At 65.4% G+C, this 22,702-nt stretch overlaps 1 protein-coding gene across 2 annotated transcripts; it reads right to left on the reverse strand.

Annotated features, from left to right (window-relative positions):
- Positions 1 to 3,062: 3,062 nt before the first annotated feature.
- RBM28 (RNA binding motif protein 28) lies at positions 3,063 to 22,414 on the reverse strand. 2 transcript variants are annotated; one of them, XM_030539017.1, is made up of 20 exons: positions 22,297 to 22,414; positions 21,468 to 21,620; positions 20,745 to 20,839; positions 20,140 to 20,215; positions 19,445 to 19,537; positions 18,988 to 19,059; positions 17,276 to 17,402; positions 16,032 to 16,183; positions 13,500 to 13,578; positions 12,481 to 12,590; positions 11,737 to 11,810; positions 11,367 to 11,502; positions 10,047 to 10,111; positions 9,397 to 9,555; positions 6,282 to 6,431; positions 5,408 to 5,482; positions 4,691 to 4,848; positions 4,340 to 4,594; positions 4,100 to 4,193; positions 3,063 to 3,382 (listed from the first exon to the last, which is right to left on the reverse strand). In XM_030539017.1, exons 1-20 carry the CDS (start codon positions 22,412 to 22,414, stop codon positions 3,242 to 3,244), a joined length of 2,382 nt encoding a protein of 793 aa, XP_030394877.1. In that variant the 3' UTR covers positions 3,063 to 3,241. The 2 variants fall into 2 exon arrangements, with proteins under 2 accessions (XP_030394877.1, XP_030394786.1); XM_030538926.1 differs by having other exon boundaries at positions 4,340 to 4,848.
- Positions 22,415 to 22,702: the final 288 nt, after the last annotated feature.

Below are 22,702 nucleotides of genomic sequence, written 5' to 3' on the forward strand. Positions count from 1 at the left end.
AGTAACAGGCTCCGTCAGGGTCTCACTCACCTCCAGAACTACCTCTGGCACAACTGATACATTCGCAAGTAGCATAAACTGAGAAGCTCCACAGACAAAGAACTGGAGAAAACCTTTTCCTCACCAGACAAGCAATCGGAGACCTTTCCTCTGACCCAGCACCCAGGACTGGCTTCACATGACACCTGGAAAGTGAGACAGGTCCTTTCCCGGGAGAGCTGCCACTCCCAATAGGTCTGCGGCTCTTCTCCACAAACTGTGCCTTACTACGCCGGTGCTTTGCCACCACAGCCCAGCCAAGGAAGCGGGCCGTCAGCGAGGACAGGCTCCATGTTTCGGAGCAGCCCGGCAAAGGGGGACCCTGGACCTCAACGAGGCCTTGGCCCAGAGGCGGCTCCCGTGATGAGGACACTGAGGCAGAGGAGGGGGTCCCGGCGTTCCTGCTTTGCCTAGAACTGTCTAAAGGAACGAGTGGCTGTGTGCTCTGGTGGCTGCTAACCCAGAGAGCCCTTGGGGATTTCTGAGCCTGCGCCCAGGGCATGGGCCAGAGGGGCCCAGGGAGGAGGACACTGCTGCACCCTGCCCAGGCCCTAGGAAGTGCACAGCACATGCGCCTGGCCCATTCAGACCCACATCTAGCCTGGTGACACCTCCCAGCCCCAGGGAGGGGGGAGGGGGTTTCTGTGCATGACCCCTCCCTGGGAGTTGGCAGCCCCTGGAAAGCTCAGGGAACCCTGCCGAGAGAAGGGCTGAGCACCAGGCCTAGAGCCCGGCTCTCCTGCCCCCCAGGCGGGGCCCTCACCCTGGGTCACGCTGCCTCTCCAAACACCCCACTTCTGACACCAGCCTGGGGGAGGCAGCGCCACACAGAGCACAGTGTCCGCGCTGGGGTGGGGGAAATGCCACAGCAGTGCTGAAGGGCAGGCGTGCTCCGGGATCAGTGCATGCACAGCTCCCCCGGTGCGAGCTCCCCGTGCGAGGGGCAGACAGCAGGAGCGCACGAGTCAGTGGGTTTAGCTCCTGCTCAGAGCCACGATTCCCAGGTTCCAATAACTTGCTGGGTGACTTTAGGGCACAACCTTGCATGCTCTGTGCCTCAATTTCCCCATATGAGATTGGCAGGACAGCTGGCAGCCCGCTGGACAAAGCCCAGAGGGGAGTTGCTGTTGGGGTTTCACCTCCTCACCCCTGCTGGGGGGTTGCAGCAGCCATCCCTCACTGGCAGTCTGGGCCCCCGCACACGGGGGCCTTGCTGGGCCCTGTGGGGCTGCCCTGCTCTGTCATCAGCAACCCCCCCTTGGTTCTGCATGCAAGGGGTGGGGGCTCCCCCCAAGGTACCAGGCCTGGGGAGCTGGGCATGCTGAACGCAAACGCCCAGGTATCTCTACTCACTGCCCTAGATGGGCACCGTGTTAACCCTTCAGAGCTGTTAACACGCTGCGGGCGTGGGGAGGGCCCGGAGCACAGCTGGAGCAACGCTAGTTATAGGCACAGAAGGTGCCAGCCCAGGGGCCCAGCCAGCCCCATTCTCTCTGTCGGGGCCAGAAGCCCCACAATGGACATGACTGGGGACATTCCCCTCCCCATCCAGGGAGGGGCAACGCGGGCTGCAAAGCAGGGCGTTTCTCTTGTCTCCTAGCTGGTGAGGCTCTGATTATCCATCCTTGTTTGAACCCTGCTAAGTGCTTCGCTGCAGAGTATCTAGTGGCCGAGAGTTCCACAGGCCACGGTAGTCCCTTCGATGGGATTTCAGCCATTCATCGATGCTCCGGCCAGAAGGGACCATTCTGAGCACCCTGCCTGTCCTCCCACAGAACAATCTCATTCGCCGAATGGCCCCTGGTTCTCGTGGGAAGGGGGGGGGGGTCAGAGTTTCCCCCCATCCCATCCCCTTGTACTCACCCCACTGTCAGGAGTTCCCAGGCCTCAGTCAGGTAGTCCAGGACAGCACCCAGCTCTCTCCCTGCCAGGTTGCCAGTTCTCAGGCCCAAGGTTCCCGGCTGTCTGGGCCGGATCCTGCTCAGAGGCCCCGAGTCCAGGCAGCGGGATGCCGGCCACTGGTGGAGGGGGAGCAGCTAGCGAGTTTGCTCAAAAACAAGCAGGACCTGCTCTGGGCTCAGTCTGCCTGACTCAGACAGCCCCAGCACGATCCCCGCCCCAGCCATGCAGCGAGACCGAGACCCCCCGTGAGGTTGCTGGTGCCAGCACTCAGCCAGCACTAGGGACCCGGCTGCCAGCAGCCCCTTGACATGTCTGGGCGGCAGAGAAAATGAAACTTACTCTGGATCAAATGGAGACAACAGCAGGATGGGAAAATTCCCTGCGCCAACCACAGCCCCCTGCCAGCCCAGCCGTAGGCTTCCCCGCAAGCTCAGCTGGTGCCCCTCACTCCCGACCCGCAGCCCCGGGGGTTCTCTGAAGAGAGACAGCCAGCTGGGACAGCCAGCCGTGGGGTGTTGTGATGAACCCCCGACTCACAATGGGTCGCTCAGGCCCAGTCAAGCCCAGCCCAGGAAGGCCAGCGCCATCGTCAAAGCAGAGTTTACTCCCCCAGCGCTGGGGCAGAGACAGTCACAGCATAAGGCCTGTATGGCCTGTGGAGAGGGGCCCCCATGACGATTGACAGACCTTGCCCCCCTCAGGTACCCCAGTGTCCGCTCCCCACCCTGGTCCCACAGCTCTGCCAGGCCCCAGCCCTGCTCCTCTCGCTCTGAGCGCCTGGGAACAGGCGGGGGGCCCATGGGCCCTACAGGGACGGCCCGGGCTGGGCCCAGCCACATATTGCCAGGGTTGATCCTGCGCCAGGCCCTGGCCAGGGAATGAGGGTTAAGCCAGCAGCCACTGGCTCCCCGCGGGCAGGGGCATTCGCCGGACCCCACTGCTGGGTGCCAGTCCCCTGCCAGCGGGAGAACCAGGGCACACGAGGGAGAAAAACACCCCGTTAGCTAGAGTCCAGCAGAACAGTCCCTGCCATGGGGGGTGGGGTGGGCGAGGCCAGGCCAGACCCCTCCCCCCATCACAGTGCCCCAGATGAGCAAAGACGAGTCCTGGTTCTTCCCAGGTTAAAAAAAGTGAAGATTTAAATTAATACAAATCTGAGAAACCAAAAGAAGAGGATGGGCCCCCCCACCGCGGGGTGGCAGAGGGTGCAGGCACCGCCCGGCACACACGGAGCCCCTTGTGGGGGGCAGGCTGGCACTGCTCTGTGGTGTGACAGTCCCCCCCGGCGGCTCTGGGGTGCTCAGCTCTCAAACCACTTGCTCCTCTTCGCCCCAGGGGCGCTCGGGGCACTGCCCAAGATCTTCCGCTTGTACTGCTCCACCAGCTGGTCAAAGCGGGCCTCCGCCCGGCCCCCCACCAGCTTCCGCCTCTTCCCCGGCGCCTGCGAGGGACAGAGAGGGCGAGGCCTGGCTCAGCACCAGTCTCCCGAACCGGGGCAGAGGAGCCAGAGCCAGGGGCTGCAGGTGCCAGCTCAGGACACGTCCCCCACCAGCTGAGGCAGTAGCGGGAGGGCCAGTTCCTGTGCCCAGCAGGAGCTGCCGTGGGGCACGGAGAGTTTCTGCGCCCCCACCCTTGGGAAGTGGTGCACTGGGGGGGTGTCCCAGGGACAGGCCCAGAAGGGTTAGCGGGGCGGGGAGGAAGGAATCCTGCAGGGGTCGGAGTGAGCGGGCTGGAGGGGGCAGGTGGGGCGAGGGGAGGGGGCTCCCGAGGTTTTGAGGAAGGAGGTTGGGATCCCTCAGTGATGGACAGGGCGCGCACTGCCCAAGGAACGGCCCGGCGGGCACAGGATGGGTACTGGGACGGGTGGGAGGAGAGGGAGGTGGGCTGGGAGGTGACATGCAGCAGGAAACGCAGCCAGGCCAAGGCACAACTGGGCCAACAAGCGTCTCTCAGCGCTCGCTGTGATGGGACGTGCCAGATCCGACGGGCAGGGGGCTCTGGGTGCCGCCCCCACGAACCCGCAGGGCGCCCGGCCCGGCTGTTTGCAGGAATCCAACCCCAGCAGGACGCTCTCCCCTACATCCAATCCTGCTGCGGCAGCCCCCCCAGATGGACAGGACCGGGCACCCCGGGTCTGCCCTGCCCGAACCCCCCTCACCTGTCTGGGCGCCACTCTTTGCTTCTCGTGCCGTCGCTGGCTGGTCTGGGCCTTCGGCTTCTTCGGGGCTGCCGGCTTGCCCCTGTCGCGCTGCCTGGGGTCAGAGCCGAGAGCGTGAGCAACGGGCCCTGAGCCTGGCGCTTTCCCACTGCCCCCCTGCCCTCCAGGCCTGCTGGTCCCAGACCAGGGAGAGACCAGACCCCCTCGCGCACACACCACCTCCCCGGGCCCGGCTCCTACCTGATCTTGGGCCCCCGGTGAGTCGGCAGCGTCAGAACCTTCCTACGCTTCTTCCCGTCCGGCAGCTCCACCTGCTCCACCTCCGCCTTGGTCTGGAACCCAGCCCACGGGGTGCCGGCCCCCTGCCCCTCGGGGCTCCGCTTCCTGGGATTCTGCTGCCCCACGGCACCTGCGGCATATCCCTGCCCCTTGGGGCCCAGGGCGTCTTTCTGCCCCTTGGTGCCCTGCGTCCTGGGGCCCCTCGGGTCCTTCTGCCTCTGGGGACCTGGGGCACCTCCCTGCCCCTTGGGGCCCAGGGCATCTTTCTGCCCCTTGGGGCCCTGCGTTCCGGGGCCCCTCGGGTCCTTCTGCCTCTGAGGACCTGTGGCGTCTCCCTGCCCCTTGGGGCCCCGCTTTCTAGGGTTCTTCTGTCCCTTGGGGCCCGGGGGCAGCTTCTGAGGCATCTCCGTAGGCCCAGTCCCCCGGGGAGGTCCTTGCCCCTCTGCTGCTTGCTTCTCCCTCAGCTTTTGCTGCACAAAACAGAAGGTGAGTGTCCCCTGCCGGCGCGCGCGGGTCATTCGGGGATCCTGGCCCCAGCACTGCCAGGACCAGCTGCCCCAAGTCCCCCACCCCCACCCCGGCACAGCTGGCTGCTGGCACCCGCCTGGGTGGGAGCTGCCACCGACGCAGCAGGTACCATCACACCAGGACGCCAGGCTGGGTGGGCCAGGGCTGCTCCCCACACCCGAACCCTGTGATGCCAGCCCCGACCCTGTGCCCCCCAGCACATCACCCCCACCCCGGGCTTGTGATGCCATCCCTGTCCCTCCCCCGGCCACTGCTGACTCCCCACGCCCCCGACACCAGCCCCAACCCCGTACCCCCCGCCATTGGCCTCCCCCCATCCCTCCCTGCACCAACCAGTGTGCGCCCCCAGCCACTGCCCTCCCCCGCAGCCCTGCGACATCAGCCCCCCAACCCCATCCCGCGCCCTCCAGCCAGCTGCACTTCCCCGCGGGACAGGGAACGTGCCCCCTGTCCCCAGGGGTGCATGCGGGATCGCAGCCAGGGAGGAGCTGTGACACCTACCAGGCTGCGCTGGGCCCGCTGCTCCTTCAGCTCCAGCTTCCTGCGGTCCTCCAGCGAGAACTCCACGATGGGGCGCTGTGGGGCAGAGCCCGGTCAGCGCACAGGGACAGGTACTGAGTGGGAAGTGTCCCCTGCCAGACCCCCAGTGTGCTCCTCCCCACCCCACAGCCAGTGCACCCCCCTGCAGCTGGGACCCCCAGCCCCCTGCCAGACCCCCAGTGTGCTCCTCGCCACCCCACAGCCAGTGCATCCCCCTGCAGCCAGGACCCCCAGGCCCCTGCCAGACCCCCGCCAGACCCCCAGTGTGCTCCTCGCCACCCCACAGCCAGTGCACCCCCCTGCAGCTGGGACCCCCAGCCCCCTGCCAGACCCCCAGTGCGTGCTCCTTGCCACCCCACAGCCAGTGCACCCCCCTGCAGCCGGGACCCCCAGGTCCCTGGCAGACCCCCAGTGCGGGCTCTTCGCCACCCCACAGCCAGTGCGCCCCCCTGCAGCCGGGACCCCCAGCCCCCTGCCAGACCCCCAGTGCAGGCTCCTCGCCACCCCCAGCCCCCTGCCAGACCCCCAGTGTGGGCTCCTCGCCGCCCCACAGCCAGTGCACCCCCCTGCAGCCGGGACCCCCAGGCCGACCCCCAGTGCGGGCTCCTTGCCGCCCTACAGCAGGTGCGTTTCACCCCCACCCCACGCTTCCCCCTTCCAGCCGGGAGCCCCTCACCCCGACTGGCACCTAATGTGGGCACCTCACCCACCTCCATACCTGGTGCATTCCACCCCCGCCCCACACACCTCCAGCCCTCAGCTCTCTGGGTGCTGGGACACCAGCCCCCAGGAGCTGCCAAGGACCCTGCAGTCGGCCCACGCGGGCGGCCCCCACCTTGTGCGGCCCGAAGAGCTGTGGGTTGTTGTTGGTGTGGCGCAGGGCAGCCAGCGCGTGCTCGTGCTTCTCGAACTCCACGAAGGCGTAGCCCAGAGACTGGCCCTGGCCCTTCTCCACCGGCGCCGTCCGGTTCCGCATCACCCGGCACTGCAGAGACAGGAGAGACGCATCCGGGATCTGCTGGGAGCCCCCACGGCACATGGCCCAACCCACAGGCCCTCGCTAATGCCCCAGTATGGGCCTGCCAGCTTCCCTTTGCAGCTCTGGACTGACCTGGCCACCCATGGGTCAGGGGAGCCCCTCGCACTGGGACCCCTAGAGCAGCCCCCGCACCCCCCTCCGAACCTGCCACTGACCCGCCTGGGACCCCAGGGGCCCCTCGGCCGAGCAGGAGCCTGGAGTTCTGAGCACATCACTGCGCAAAACGCTCAGCCCAGCCGCAGCCTGGGGGCTCCTGCGAACCTCGTCCACACCCCGCTCCTCACCGCCCCACGGCCAGCGTCCCCCCTCCAGCCGGGAACCCCAGCACGGCTCCTCACCGCCCCACGGCCAGCGTCCCCCCTCCAGCCGGGAACCCCAGCGCGGCTCCTCACCGCCCCACGGCCAGCGTCCCCCCTCCAGCCGGGAACCCCAGTGCGGGCTCCTCACCGCCCCACGGCCAGCGTCCCCCCTCCAGCCGGGAACCCCAGCGCGGCTCCTCACCGCCCCACGGCCAGCGTCCCCCCTCCAGCCGGGAACCCCAGCGCGGCTCCTCACCGCCCCACGGCCAGCGTCCCCCCTCCAGCCGGGAACCCCAGCGCGGCTCCTCACCGCCCCACGGCCAGCGTCCCCCCTCCAGCCGGGAACCCCAGCGGGGCTCCTCACCGCCCCACGGCCAGCGTCCCCCCTCCAGCCGGGAACCCCAGCGCGGGCTCCTCACCGCCCCACGGCCAGCGTCCCCCCTCCAGCCGGGAACCCCAGCGCGGGCTCCTCACCGCCCCACGGCCAGCGTCCCCCCTCCAGCCGGGAACCCCAGCGCGGCTCCTCACCGCCCCACGGCCAGCGTCCCCCCTCCAGCCGGGAACCCCAGCGCGGGCTCCTCACCGCCCCACGGCCAGCGTCCCCCCTCCAGCCAGGAACCCCAGCGCGGCTCCTCACCGCCCCACGGCCAGCGTCCCCCCTCCAGCCGGGAACCCCAGCGCGGGCTCCTCACCGCCCCACGGCCAGCGTCCCCCCTCCAGCCGGGAACCCCAGCAGAGCTCCTCACCGCCCCACAGCCAGCGTCCCCGCTCCAGCCGGGAACCCCAGCGGAGCTCCTCACCGCCCCACGGCCAGCGTCCCCCCTCCAGCCGGGAACCCCAGCGCGGCTCCTCACCGCCCCACGGCCAGCGTCCCCCCTCCAGCCGGGAACCCCAGCGGGGCTCCTCACTGCCCCACGGCCAGCGTCCCCCCTCCAGCCGGGAACCACAGCACGGCTCCTCACCGCCCCACGGCCAGCGTCCACCCTCCAGCCGGGAACCCCAGCGCGGGCTCCTCACCGCCCCAAGGCCAGCGTCCCCCCTCCAGCCGGGAATCCCAGCGCGGGCTCCTCACCGCCCCACGGCCAGCGTCCCCCCTCCAGCCGGGAACCCCAGCGCGGCTCCTCACCGCCCCACGACCAGCGTCCCCCCTCCAGCCGGGAACCCCAGCGCAGGCTACTCACCGCCCCACGGTCAGCGCCCCCGCCCCCAGCCGGGAACCCTAGCGCGGGCTCCTCACCGCCCCACGGCCAGCGTCCCCACTCCAGGCGGGAAACCAAAACTCCAGCACGGGCCCCTCACCGCCCCACAGCCAGTGTTCCCCGTCCAGCCGGGAACCCCAGCGGGGCTCCTCATCGCCCCACAGCCAGCGATCCCCCCCTCCAGCCGGGATCCTCAAAAGCCCAGCACGGGCCCCTCACTGACCCACAGCCAGCGTCCCCCCTCCAGCCGGTAACCCCAGCGGGGCTCCTCACCACCCCACAGCCAGCATCCCCCCTCCAGCCGGGACCCCAAAGCCCCAGCACGGGCTCCTCACCGCCCCACGGCCAACATCCCCCCTCCAGCCGCGAACCCCAGCGGGGCTCCTCACCGCCCCACGGCCAGCGTCCCCCCTCCAGCCGGGAACCCCAGCGCGGCTCCTCACCGCCCCACGGCCAGCGTCGCCCCTCCAGCCGGGAACCCCAGCACGGCTCCTCACCGCCCCACGGCCAGCTTCCCATGTCCAGCTGGGAACCCCAGCACGGCTCCTCACCGCCCCACGGCCAGCTTCCCATGTCCAGCTGGGAACCCCAGCACGGCTCCTCACCGCCCCACGGCCAGCGTCCCCCCTCCAGCCGGGAACCCCAGCGGGGCTCCTCACCGCCCCACAGCCAGTGATCCCCCCCTCCAGCCGGGACCCCCAAAACCCAAGCACGGGCTCCTCACCGCCCCACAGCCAGCGTTCCCCCTCCAGCCGGGAACCCCAGTGGGGCTCCTCACTGCCCCAGAGCCAGCGATCCCCCCCTCCAGCCGGGACCCCCAAAACCCAAGCACGGGCTCCTCACCGCCCCATAGCCAGCGTTCCCCCTCCAGTCGGGAACCCCAGCGGGGGCTGTTCACCGCCCCAGTGTCACTTCCTGTCTTCAGGCTCCAACTGCCACATGCCCATTTTCCTTGTCGCCGCCTCCACAGCCACCGACCCGCTCTCGACCGGCCGTGGCGACAGCACCGCACCCCCCCAGCGCCACCCCACGCCGCAGTGGTGCGCACCTGGCCCGATCACCCCTCTGTACTTGCTGCTCCTGCCAGGATCAGCACTGCCGGCGGATGCACACAGGGCTCTGTGCGCGGGCACCATGACACACACGCCAAACAGCTCAGGTTGGCACGCGCGGCCCCCGAATCAATCCAGGCCCCGCCCCAGTGCAGCCGAGGGCTGAGCTAGCAGCTCACTGCAGTTCCCGCAGAGAACACCTGGTGTCACCTGCGATCCACCTGGCAGGGGCTGGGCGATACGGGAGCCGGCTCAGCCCCCCAGCACTCCCCCACATAGCCTCCCAAATCAGATCCCTCTTCCCCCCAATAATTCCCCAGCTCAGTAGCCTGTCCAGCTGCTCCCCCCAGCAGGGATTCACCTCCTTGATGCGCAGGCCCGGTCCCCCACCGGCGGCGCGCAGCAGGAGCTGCCGGAGCTGCTTGTCGTCCACGGCCTTGGGCAGGTTGTGGATGCAGAGCCGCGTGCGGGACACGAAGATGTTCTGGTCCTTCAGCTTCTGGCGTTTCAGCTCCTCAAACTGGGAGAGGGCAGGTGCCGGGAGGGGGTTACAGGGCAGGCCCAGCACAGCGTCCCCGGCCACAGAGCCCTGCCCTCCGCTACAGCCAGGGGACAGAGGGCCCAGAGCAACTCCCCCCACCGCCAACCTCGTGCCCCCTGTAGGGGGCCCCGCACCCTCCCACTGCCAGCCCCGTGCACCCTGTGGGGGCCCCGCGCCCTCCCACCGCCAGCCCCGTGGGGGCCCCGTGCCCTCCCGCCGCCAGCCCTGTGCACCCCGTGGGGGCCCCGTGCCCTCCCACCGCCAGCCCAATGCACCCCGTGGGGGCCCCGTGCCCTCCCGCCGCCAGCCCCGTGCACCCCATGGGGGCCCTGTGTCATCCTGCTGCCAGTCCAGCGCCCTGTGCCATCCTGCCGCCAGGTGGCTCTTGCCAAGCAAAGCCTGTGCCTGTTGTACCTCCCCTGGGAGTGGGCAGCCGGAGCCCACTGGCAGGGATGCCCCCACCCACTCACCCGCACTCTCTTGGCCATGTCAGACGTGCTGACACCCTCGGCGGCCTGGGTGCCGGCCCGGATTACTGCAAGGAGAGGGAGGAGCCATTAGAGCCGCCCCAGGGACCGCTCGGGGCCCCACGGTCAGTGCCCCACAGCGAGGAGTTACGCGTCCTGACGGGGCCCACCAGAGAGAGGCAGCAGAAGCTGGGACGCAGACTCCCGCCAGCTAGGAGCTGGTGGGCAACAAGGAGAAACTGGATCTTTTCTGCTCTCTGGCCTGAGGGGCAAAGAGATGCCCACTCTGCTTGGCGTGGGTCAGCCCTCGAGGACACAGGGAGCTGCTTAGCCTCTTTGGAAACTGGAGAGGGTTTCAACCTGTTTTCAACCTTATCAGTCCCTTTCCTTAGCTACTAACCGTCAGTCAGCATGTTACAGGCCTGACTACCCCCGGCCCGGGGAAGTGACTGGCCTTCTGGGCCTGGGAGGAAGCTGAAGATTGCTGGGATAGTTGGCGGAAGGGACCAGTGTGAGGCAGGAGGGAGCGGGGCGGACTGACCGGGAATGTGTCTAGTTTTACTGGCACTGTCTGCATGGGGGATGGGAGAGCAGGGGGTGATACCTGAGCCAGGAGGGGGTGGGCCCAGGTGACACCTTTGCCGAGGAGGAGCCGGGGGAGGGGAGTGAGTCAGCTGGAGGGGGGGTTCAGTTTTGGGCTGGCTGGCAAGAGGCAGGAACCCCAAGTCTGGGGTCTAAGCTCCTTGCCCCCCAGAGGGACCCGACTGAGGGGTCCTGGTTGTACCTACAAGCCTTGCCTGAGACTGTGTTCCTGTCGTCTAATAAACCTTCTGCGTTACTGGCTGGCTGAGAGTCACGGTGAATCGCAGGAAAAGGGGGTGCAGGGCCCTGACTCCCCCACACCCTGTGACAACCAGCTATCGCCCAGCCCAGCTCCCCGGGGGACAGACTGGCAGGGCCCTGGGGGACTGCCTGGGACCACGTGCTTGGACTGCTTTGTGCTTGTTCCAGGGGGTGAAATCTAATCACAGGACATGCTGACAGGCTGGGGCGTCGCCTGCCCTGAGCTCGGCTCTCCCAGCCGGGAGTCACTCCAGGACTGCATGAACTAGCCGGGGCACTGGGGGGTGCAGTACGTCCCCTTCCAGGTCCCGGGTGTGTTCACAACTGAGAGGGGGAGACTCAGCAGAGGGGTCCCGGGACCCTGGCACTAGGAGGCACACAGAGGGTTTCCCAGGGAGCCAGGCAGCACAGCAGAGGGGGATCTGTCTGGCCCTTTCCAGCAGGCAGCAGTGCCCATCGCCCCGGAGCCAGGTAACTCACAGCCTTCCCGAGCCAGGTACAGGTTGCGGGTGCCCGTCGGCTTCTTCACCTTCTGGGCTCGCAGCTTCTGGGCCTCGTCGCGGCTCACGGCCAGGTCCAGGTGCAGCCGGCGCCCGCCCAGCCGCAGTCCCCCGCCCTGCGAGGGAGCCAGACAGCCAATGAGATGCTGGGGATGGGGCAGCGGGGGGGAGCCAGGGAGGAGGGGAGAAGTCAGTCCTCCTCCCACCCCTATGGAGGATGCACTGGGGTGCGTTCAGAGCCACGTGCGCCCCTACCGAGGGGGGGCAGGGCTCTCCCCCCACCTCAGCCATGTCAGATGTGGGCCCACCGGAGTGCCAATGGTCTCGGGACTCCCCTGCACCCCACTCACCTCGCTGTCGTCCTGGGCAGCCTCAAGGCATTTCTGGGCGGCCTCCTGGGTGGTGAACTGGGCGAAGGCGCAGCCTGGAAAGAGACGCGGGGTGAGATCCCAGCCGGGCACGAACCAGGGCAGCCAGGACACGGTGCCAGGCACAGCCTGTCCCACCAGGGCCTCCATGGAGCGAGCTATGGGTCCCACCCCCGGCACTGCGCACCCCTCTGCTCTCCAGCACTGCATGCCCTACTGCCCCACCCTCTAACACTGCATGCCCCCCTGCTCCCCAGCACTGCACACTCTCCTGCCCCACCCGCTTGCACTGCGCACCCCCCAGCACTGCGCACTGCCCTGCTCCGCCTCCCGGCTCTACGCACTCCCTGCTCCCCAGCACTCGGACCTCCCCTGCCCTGCGCTCCGGCACTGCACATCCCCCTACACCACAGCACCCAGGCCTCCCCTGCCCCACCCCCTTCCACTGCGAACCCCCCTGCTCCCCAGCACTCGGACCTCCCCTGCCCCACGCTCCGGCACTGGGCACCCCCCTGCGCCACAGCACCCAGGCCTCCCCTGCCCCACTCCCTGGCACTGCACAGCCCCTGCCTGCCAATACATCCCTCCCCAGTCCCTCCCGCCAGCTCCCTGCCAGGGACATGGCTGCAGCAGAGGCCTGAATGACGCACTGGCAGCGACGGGGGGGGGGGGCCTGTTTCCTGGGGGGCCCTGGCAGGGTCTCCCTTGGCCCGAGGGAGGTGTTACCTCTGGAGTGCTCCGTGTCCGGGTGCAGGACAATGCGGACGTACTTGAGGTCCCCAAACTGCTCCAGCATCTCACCCAGCTCCTCCTCCTCCGTGTCAAAGGCCAGGTTCCTGCCGGGTGCACCAAACGTGAGGCCGTGCCACTGCCTGCAGCTCCCCCAGCAGGACCTACTGCCCGCCACTGACCCAGCCGCCCACGTGGCCCCAGCAGCCTCAGAGGAGATGGTGGCAGCCAGCTGCCCTGCATGCCCAGGCCAGGCCCTGCCCTCTACCAGGGGCTCTCCAGGAAGGGGTGTAAGTGCCCCGCTCCCCACAGACACCCCCTAAGAAGGGGAGAGGAGACACTGACTGTTCCCAACAGCAGGGCGGGGAGAAAGAAGGGTCCCGTGGCACAGGAGGGCACAGCAGGGGGAATGGAGGGTCCCGCAGCAGGGGATGTGTTGGAGGGGTTCCCCAGCTCAGAAAGGCGCAGTGGGCCAAGAGGAGGGTCCTGTGGCAGGGGAAGGGGAGGACCCTGCGGCACAGAGTGGGTACAGCGGGCAGAGGGGAGGGTCCTGCAGCACAGAGGAAGCGCAGGGAGGGCGGCAGGGTTAGCATGCTCAGCCCTGGCAGAGCCCAACTCTGATGGGCAGAGCACAGCTCACTTCACACTCCTGCCATGGGGCCAAGGAAACGGTCGGTGGGGGAGTCTCCCCCAGGCAGGGAGCGGAGTGGGGAAAAGCAGAGTGTTCCGGGGAGCGGGGTGGGACTCCTGGTGTCAGCCCAGGAGCAGGGGGAACTGTGGCAGTCACCTCCACACACATACAAGCTCCGGGTCAAACACCCCGCTATTCCCTGGGAAAGAGCATGTCCCCAAGGCTAGGCAGTGAGCCCCATATCCGCACTCTGGTACCCCCACACTTCCCAGCAGCAGGCAGCTTCCCCTGCCTCTCAGAGGCCTGTGCACCCCCCGCCCAGAGCTCCGGCCGTCAGAGGTGCTCATTCCGCGCCAGGCGGTCTCGTGCCAGGTCACTAACCCACCTGATAAAGACAGTCCTCCCCTCGGTGACGTCAGACGGCTGCTTCAGGCCCTTCTTCCTCTTCCTGGCCACGTTGGCATCTAGAACAAAGCGAGGTAGAGTCCTGGGGACCGGGTGGGGGCCATCCGGGGCAGCTGCTTCTCACCACGGCAAACCCATCAGCCATGCAGTCAGTGCCCCAGGCACATGATCGCTCCGGTGAGCTCGGCAACCGGGCCCCAGACTGGGCAAGGAACAGGCTGGGTTCTCCGCTCCCCCTGCCAGTCGCTGGGGCGTGACAACGCGGGAGGGTCCCTGCCAAACCTTCCCTCTCACTAACGCAGCAGGCTGCGGGAGGAACCACTGGGCATGGCTGGCACAGCCTGTGACGTTATTCTTATAATCTGGGACCATATAGAACATGGTTGCAACCAAGGTCCTGTAGTGGCACCAAATCTTATGTAAAGGTGGTCATATAAGGTGTCTATGACTAGGCTATGGGTTGCTGGTTAGGATTATGCTGTCTGTATGCGTGTGTCATTTTGTAGTTCAAGTTATGAATATTGGCTGTACACTGTCTGTATTTCAAAAGCGTGCTGTGCTTCTGAGAAACATCCCAAACAAATTGGTGTTAGCTCTGCCTAGCCTGCTAGATGGGCCATTAAGGACCATCAGCTACACAACTGACCCATTGAGAGGAGGCAGATATGCCTTGTAACCCAGCAAAGTATGCAGGGACTTGCCCATGTGACTCCAGACTCCATTTTGCTGTAATTTCCACAGTAAGGACAAATTGGTTCTTACACCTGGAGGCGCCCATATAAGGCTCATGCCCTGTCTCCATCTTGTTTTCAGTCCTCCTTCTTACCTCTGGAGGGACTTTGCTACAAGCTGAAGCTCTACACAAGGGCCTGATGACCCATCCCAGTGGGGGATGTTCTCCAGAGACTTGATTTGAACCTGCAGTTTACTCCATCACTGCCACAAGCCTGAACTAAGAACTTTGCCATCACTGGATGGAATTGATTCCATTTAACCAATTCTAGCTCTCATCTCTATCTTTTTCCTTTTATGAATAAACCTTTAGATTCTAGAGGATTGGCAACAGCGTGATTTGTGGGTAAGATCTGATGTGTGTATTGACCTGGGTCTGGGGCTTGATTCTTCGGGATCGAAAGAACCTTTTTCCTTTATTGAAGTGTTGGCTTTCATAACCATTCATCCCAGGACGGTTGCACTGGTGGTGATACTGGGAGTCTGGAGTGTCTAAGGAAATTGCTTGTGTGACTTGTGGTTAGCCAGTGGGGTGAGACCAAAGTCCTCTTTGTCTGGCTGGTTTGGTTTGCCTTAGAGGTGGAAAGCCCCCAGCCTTGGGCTGTAACTGCCCTGTTTGAAGCGATTTGTCCTGAATTGGCACTCTCAGTTGGGTCCCGCCAGAACCGCATCATCACACAGCCCTTTCACCCCTCTGGGCTAGGCGGGTCCCCTGGGTACAGCCTATGGGGGGGAGGGGGTGTTAAAGGGTAAGGAGATATTAACCAAGGCAAGGGCAAAGCACCCCGTGTGCTACCCCCTGGGTCACTTAGGGAGACAGTGGCAGAACCAGGAACAGAACCCACAGCTCCAGTCTATCACTCAGGGACCCCTGGATGCCCTCAGCAGGGGAACAGGGGACGCACAGTTTTACGGGGACCCCATGGCTGGATACAGGCACAGTAAGTCCCCACAGGGCGGCACGCGAGGCCTATGTCGAGAAACGCGCTGGATAGACTTCAGGAGGAGCTGTGCTCCGTGTGACACTCAAGTGTCCGGGCTCTAGAACAGATGGGATGGTTTGACCGGACACATGACCGCTGGTTCCCAATATTCCCGCCTGCTGCCGCTTGCCCCCTCCTCTGGGCTGTTGTCGCTATGATCCTAGTGAAGCGCTGCGTGGGACGCCGAACACTGACCTGCGGCGATGTGGGCACGCTGGGCTGTGCTGGTCCCTGGGGAGCAGTGGATCTGGGAATGCTGCGAGTGGCCAGAGCAGGGGCTGGGGTTGCCTGTTGCTAAGCGCAGAGGGACAGCGAGGCCTAGTGGGGAGCTGACCCGCAGCCGGCACACACAAGGCTCCCGCACACTAAGGCCAGTGGGAAGTGAGGCACCTCCCAGCCCCAGGTAGCCCCAGGACACCTCACGGAGGCCCAGTCCGGAGCCCTGCCTGCCCAGGGTTGCCCTCCAGGTGCCCAGTTCAACGCTGGCCAAGCAGCAGCTGCTCCACGACTCACGTCACCGCCCCTCAGTCCGAGCTGGCTGGGACCACTCGTCCCATTGCTCCCACGTGCGTGTTCCCGTCACTGCTACGACTCACCGCTCAGAGGGTCAGGGCTCCTGGCCAACTGGGCGAGTCCTGGCGCGTGGGGTTCAGCCATGGGGCACGTACGCAGGGCTCGGGCTGGCGAGCAGCCACTCCCAGCAGGCCGGCAGCCCCCAGGAGATCCCAGCTCCTTTGTCCTAGCCAGCAGCCAGGCTAGGTCCAAGCAAAGCGCCCCAACGTGGTAACTGAACAAACCTTCATCGTCCTCCTCTGAGCCTGCAGTGCTCTCGCCCGAGCCCTCAGGCTCTTCCCTCTCCGCCTCGCTCCCATCCTCTGCCTCGCCCGCAGCCTCGCCCACCTCCTCCTCGCTGCTGTCTGCGCGGGCGGCAGCGGTGCCCTTCCCGAGCCTGTAATAGCGAGAGCCAGGCTGAGCATCCAGGAGAGCCGCTGCCCCGCTGGCAAGGAGCAGAGTTGGGAGGGCAGCACATGCTGGCGGGGGGCCTGGGGGGCCAGAGGCCCAGCTGCTGCTAGTGCAGCACCCAGGGTCCTACGCAGTTCGAGGCGGCAAACTCCCGAGCAAAGAATGGGGGCGAAGGAGAAAAATAGAGGGGACAGAGCAGCACCGCAGGGAAAGCCAGGCCCTGCCAGCCATCCCGGCCATCGCCATGGGAACCATGCCCAGCACCATAGGCAGAGCCAGGCTCTGCCATCACCATGGGAACCATGCCCAGCACCATAGGCAGAGCCAGGCCCTGCTAGCCAGCCCGGCCATCACCATGGGAACCATGCCCAGCACCACGGGCAAAGCCAGGCTCTGCCATCACCATGGGAACCATACCCAGCACCATAGGCAGAGCCAGGCCCTGCTAGCCAGCCCGGCCATCACCATGGGAACCATGCCCAGCACCACAGGCAGAGCCAGGCCCCACCAGCCCAGCCATCACCATGGGAACCACGCCCCGCACCACGGGCAGAGCCAGGCCCTGCCATTGCCATGGGACACACGCCTACCACCCTGGGCAGAGCCAGGCCCCGGCAGCCCGGCACCCTGGGCAAAGCCAGGCCCCGGCAGCCCGGCCATTGCCTTGGGACACACACCCAGTACCATGGGCAGAGCCAGGCCCCGGCAGCCCGGCCATTGCCTTGGGACACGACCAGCACCACAGTCTCCAGGTGCCTCCATCAAAGAGTTTAAGGGGAGATGTGACAAGTGGAAACCATCTCGGAGGAAGGAGTTAGGAGCATGGGGGTCGACCACAGCAAGTGAGCCCCCAGGAGCTGCCAACGAGAACGACCCTATGGTGTCATAAAGCAGCCCTGGCTCATGGAGCTGTGCTGCACCATGACCCGCTGCCCGAGGGCCATGTCCTGGTCACACAGGTCGCTGATGGGACACACAGAGGTGTGGGGTCAGCACAGATAAGGCTCCCCATGAAGACACCCCAGATCCAGCCAGCCGCACCCTCTGCAGCCCAGGAGCAGGTCAGTCACTCACTCACCGTCCTGGCACCCATGAGCTGGACAGCTCCTCCGATCCCAGCGCTTCACCTTCCTCTTCCTCCTCACTGGCGTTCTCAGAGCCAGAGTCCTGCTGTTGGGCTTGGCTGTGTTTCTCCTCCCTGTTCCCTGGGGTGAGAATCGCCAAGGGAGATGAGCCAGCTCCACGCAGGGCAACAGCGCCCCCACTCCCAGAAATCGGGTTTCATTACCCTCATTTCCCTCAGGGCAGTCAGAGCCACTGCGGCTAACAACGGCACAGGAAGAGCCACACGTGGCAGGGAGAGAAATTCAGCCAGGAACAAGATGGTTCCTCCCCATGTGATCCAGCCTCACAGGCACTCAGGGACATAACACCTGTGGCAGGGAAGGGCCACTGACTGCCCTGTGTTATTGACGGGAAACTGAGGCAGGGTCACACAGCGGCTGTGGCAGAGCTGGGAACAGACTCTAGCTCTCCTGAGCCCCATGCCAGCGCTCTAGTCACTGGGCCACCCTCTTCCTGAACCGCAAGGCAGAACAGCCCGCGAGCCCCAGGTCCTGTCCCAGTGCCATTCGGCTCACCCGTGCTGCGGTACTGGTGGAGAGATGGGATGGGGAGGCCCAAGGTAGTGGAGTCGGCCAGGCAGGACAGCTCAGTGCCCCAGCTTTGGTTCTCAGGACTCTCAGGGGTGTTTCGGAGGTGTTCAGGTGCACTGCCCCTTGCGGCCGTTATCACTGGGCACTCAGCCCGTGTACTCCGAACAGCACCCAGCCCACGTCCCCCCAGCTCCCCTGCCTGACACAAGGAGGTAAACAGTGACGAAGCGGGGGATTTTCTTAGTGCTTTGATGAACACTGTGTTGGTCTCGGTTTCCCTGTATGCTGCGTGTGTAACAAGGGGGTGGGAGAAGGAGTCTGTTGATACAGAAGATCAGGTGTGACCTCGCCTAGCAGCTGGGACCCCGGACAACGGGCTGGAGATTAGATTCTCTACCAACTGGTGACGGGAGGAGCAGCCTAGCGTGGAAACTGGCCAGTAGGACCGTGGATGAGGAGAGAGGACCCTGTGACCTGACCAGCTGATTCCAGCCAGTGAGGGCACAAGGATGGAAGAGAGCGGACCCAGGCAACCTGTTTGCCTGGGACTGAAGGCAAGGCATGGAGGCAGGGCTTGCAGGCAGGTGACAGAGGGTGGTTGGGAGGAAGGAGATTGCTGCTGGACTGGAGACAAAGAGTGGCCTGAGCCCCCTGGATGGGGACAGACCCAGAACGACTGGGCTGAGAGTTGCTAGGCCCGTGGGCCCGGAGAACTGCCTGTGCTGGGTTCAGACGCCCAACAAACCCTTCAGTTTTATGCTGGCTGAGAGTCACTGCAGCTAGAGACCGGGGGCGGGGGAGACAAAGCTCCCTCTGGGTGTGGAGGCCCCAGGGGTCCAGCGCGATTGAGAGTGAGAGAGAGGCCTGCTGAAGGCTCACAGGTACAGTCCCAAAGAGCCTAATGCCGGACAAAGTGTAACCTTCATGGAAGGCCGTCACACTGAGGGAGGTTCCTCCCAGAGACTGTATGGAGATGAGAGAGCCAGGGCCTGTGAGTCCATGACAGTAACCAACCAGGCAGCACCCACCCAGCCACGTCATGGAGCAGTAACTTCCACATGCCTGTGAAAAGCAGCCGCCCATCCCAGGGCGGGTAGCCGTGCTGCCAACGCCCGGACGGCTGCAGGTCACTCACCGGAGGGAGGTCCTGCCTGCATGGCTCGGTACTTATCCTTGGCCACCGCCCAGTCCACGGCCACCGTGCGCCCTGTGGGAGACAAGGAGAGCTGCCAGGAGAGCCAGGCCCAGCTCGCTGGGCGAGCAGCACTGAGATGGGCTAACCCAGCCAGCTAGAGCAGAGCCCAGGGGACAGTGCCAGGAGGTGCCTTCACTACTCCCCCTCCGGAGCCAAGTGCAGGACGTGCCCCCAGAACCGAGCCGCAGCTCCAGCGCAGGGGAACGGTTTGGCAGTTCCACAGAGCCGCTGCCTCAGCTTTCCTTCAGGGCTGATGACAGCTGGGCTCCAATGAACCCTGGGAGGCCAGTATAAGACTCTGCAGTGGACAAACCACGGGCGCCTTCCCCGGAATCCCAACGCCGCAGGCTAGCTCTGGAGGAGCCTGGTGCATGGCGGGGGACAAGGGGGCCCTCACCTTTGATCTCCTTCATGTTCATCCCTTTCAGGGCCTTCCCCGCTTGCAGGATGTTCTTGAACTGAACGAAGGCAAAGCCCCGCATCTTCCCGTCTGTAAAAGATCAAGGCTCAGGGCTCAGAGTGCACTGGGCCAAGGGCAGGGAGCCAAGGGCTCAGCAATCCCCTTCAGGACATGCCCAGGGGATGCCCCAGAAGCTCAGTCTAGGCATGCTGGGAAGACTCAGACACTGTCCAGTCTAGCAGACCCCAACCTGGCATGCGCCAGCCCCACCTTCCCCCATTCCTGCTTCTTGTTTAGCACATACAAGGATCCTGTGGTAGAAACGCTGCCGCTTGGGACACGGACACAAGCCCCAGGGAAGAGCCTTCGCCAGCCCGTGGAGGACACAGGAGCTACCAAGAAGGCAGCACAGTCAAGCAGCCAGGCTGCTGTGCTGGGAATCCGAGAGCTGGGGTCTCTTCCTGCTGCCTTGTGGTGCCCTGGAGGGAGGTGCTCCCCGTCTGTAACATGGGGGTCTCGCTTGGAAAGGGCTTCACCAACAGGCCTGGTGTCTAAGATACCAATGGCCGGGACGATCATGTGCCAGCTCTGACGTTTGGCATCCAAACAAATGACCTGAGCCCCCAGAGGCCCCTGATTTCCCCCGTGTGGAGACATGGGCTCCCCCTCGCTGGTAGCCGACTAAGCCCTACCTGTTTTCCTGGGAATGTTCACCTCCAGGACAGCTCCAAAGGGAGAGAACAGAGCCTTCAGGTCATCCTCTGAGCACTGGGGAGAACGGGGGGGTCAGACTGAGGAAGCAGGAGCAACGCAGCTGGAGGCCTCACCCCAAACACACGCAGCTGGGCTGAGCGAGGGGGGTTACAAGCCCTCTCCCACCAGGTAACTAAGCTTCTGAGCTCACCAGGAACACAGGGGCTGGTGTAGTGCTCTGCGCTGCCAGCTCCATGGGGTGATGGGCTGGGGGGGGCCGGGCAGCACTGTGCGCAGCCCGCTAGGAAGGGACGGTGCCCTTGGTGCCCACTGTGGATTATCCATGAACGGCTCTGAAGCCAGTTCCAGCCCATGCCAGTAGAAAAGCAGCGACGGTGCCAGATTACAAACCCCAGAACCCTTCAGAAGTGACTCCCAGCAAGTGCCACCTCCCGCCTCATTTCACTGCTCAGCTGTAGCTCCGTGCCAGACACAGACAGTATCAGAGCCACTGCACGTCCGAGCCTGAGCCCTGGGCTGTCATCTCGCCTTGCAGAGCCGCCTGGCACACCGCAGGGCCAGTGATCCTGCTCATCGCTCCTACCTTAAAGCTCAGGTTGCGGATGATCAACCTGGCTTTCTTGGGGGCCCCTTTTGGCTTTTTCGGCTTCTGCTCTTCTGGACGGGTCTCCGGGGTGTCTAATGAACAGAGAGCAGTGCAAGTGAGCACAATACTGCAGGGCCTGCCGGCTGTGCTGCCATGTGGCTCCCTTCAACACATGTATCTGCAGGCATGAGTTACTGAACCCAGGGCAGTCTCTGGAGAACCCTGAGCCCTGACCAACACCCACCCCACTCTCCCCCCAGCCTAGGGGCCTGGACACCCCAGCCATGTACCGGGCAGAGATCACAACGAAGGACACAGCAGCCACGGGACGAGAGGTTTCTTCCCCAGCAGCACTATGACACTAGGGCCGCCCTTGGCTGGCCGGCGTGGCAAGGGAGCTAGGGAGGAGCTCTCCGCAGACAGGTGCCCATGTCACAAAGCACACTAGCACAAGGGGGACTAACTGGCCCTGGCACCGTCCCCTCCACAGGGGCATTCCTGCCAGGGCAGAGCTGAGACACATTGGGGGGGCAAGGGGGACTCGCATAGACACTGCCCGCAGCGCCCCCACGCGGTGGGCAGAGAGAAGAGTCCGTCTCCAGCAACACAGAGCCAGCACCCACGCCGACAGGCGCCAAGCTCCCAGAGAGCAGTTTGCTTTGCAACGCCAGGATCTGTGCTACCAGCGCCACCATGACAGAGCCACTGTTCCCAACTCACCCAGCTGCCGCTGCTTCTTCTCCCTCAGCTTCTTCTTCGCAACAGCCACCTTGATCTCATGGCCTTCGAAGGTGGTGACCTCCCTGAGGGCTCGCTGGGCATCCTCCAGCAGGGAGAACGTAACATAGCCAAACCCACGGCAGGTTTCACTGCCTGCAAAAGACAGGCAGCGTGACCGGCACCTCACCAGGCTCTGCCAAGGGCCCCTGGGGGCAGGTGAGGGGCTCTGGGTGTTCTAAGACACCAGGTTTTGCAGTGACAAGGCCCCTTTGCAGGAAGCCACAAAGCTGCTGAAACCCTTTTCTGCTAGGATGGGTCCAAGCTTCTTCCTGACTCTCAGGGCTGCCTAGCGGCCACAGAGCAACAGGAGGGATGACACGGGGTGTGAGGGCTGGGACAGGGTCTCCCAGGGCCAAGGATCCACTCCCCTCCCTGCCTGGAACAACTCATGGAGACTCCAGGAGATGAACTCGAGACTCACCTTCTCCCCCAATCCCCTGAGATCTTCCAGATGCAGCCCCCTGCACACACACCCCTCACCCCCCCAACACTCCAGGCCTCCCCTGCACTCCCCACCAGGCCTGGGTCCCACTCCCCCATCAGAGGAACCGGGCTCTTTCCCTGCCCCAACTGGGGGCCCCAAGACCCAGTTCCCTGCTTGCTCCCTGGGGACCCCGGCACTCCCTACCCGAGCTCAGCCTGCTCCCTTCTCCCACCCTATCCCACCCTCAGGGGCGCACAGCTCCTGCTTCCCCCTGGCTTGCTCCCCGCTCCCCAGGCCCTCACCCCATAGCGCCAGCTGCCCCCAACCACCACCCCCCCGCCCCACCTTTGCGGGTCACCACGAAGCAGCGCCTGAGCGGGCCGAGCCGGCCGAAGAGCTGCTCCAGGCCGGGGCCGCGGGCCGAGGCGGGCAGGCCGCGCACCAGCAGGGTCAGGCCGGCCATGGCCCGGGCTCCGCGCCGCTCAGCGCCCGCCCCGCACGCGCTGCCCCCTGGGCGCCGCCATCTTGCGAGTCCGGCGCGAAACGGCTCCGGCCGGGAACGCGCGGCCGCCGCGGGGTTCCGGGCCTGGGGGGCGGGGCCGTGCCCCGCTGGGGGGAGGGGCGGCCCTGCATTTCGGTGGGTGAATTTACTGGGGACCTTTGACCCTGGTCTCCCATAAGGGGGGGAGGGGAGCTTCCCTGAAAGGGGGCGAAACCAGGATACCCCCCACCCCCCATTAATTAATGGTAC

This window comes from Gopherus evgoodei, chromosome 1, assembly GCF_007399415.2.
Source record: "Gopherus evgoodei ecotype Sinaloan lineage chromosome 1, rGopEvg1_v1.p, whole genome shotgun sequence".
In the NCBI taxonomy this organism is placed as follows: domain Eukaryota; kingdom Metazoa; phylum Chordata; order Testudines; family Testudinidae; genus Gopherus; species Gopherus evgoodei.

Bases quoted from the DNA above. Each gene is read 5' to 3' on its own strand.
- RBM28 (XM_030538926.1), bottom strand. From the start codon at position 22,414: ATGGCCGGCCTGACCCTGCTGGTGCGCGGCCTGCCCGCCTCGGCCCGC. The intron at 19,538-20,139 runs GTAGGGCTTAGT...GATCTTTTACAG, and splicing joins GAACATTCCCAGGAAAACAG to ACGGGAAGATGCGGGGCTTT. The intron at 4,849-5,407 runs GTAGGTGTCACA...TGTTTTGTGCAG, and splicing joins AGCGGGCCCAGCGCAGCCTG to CAAAAGCTGAGGGAGAAGCA.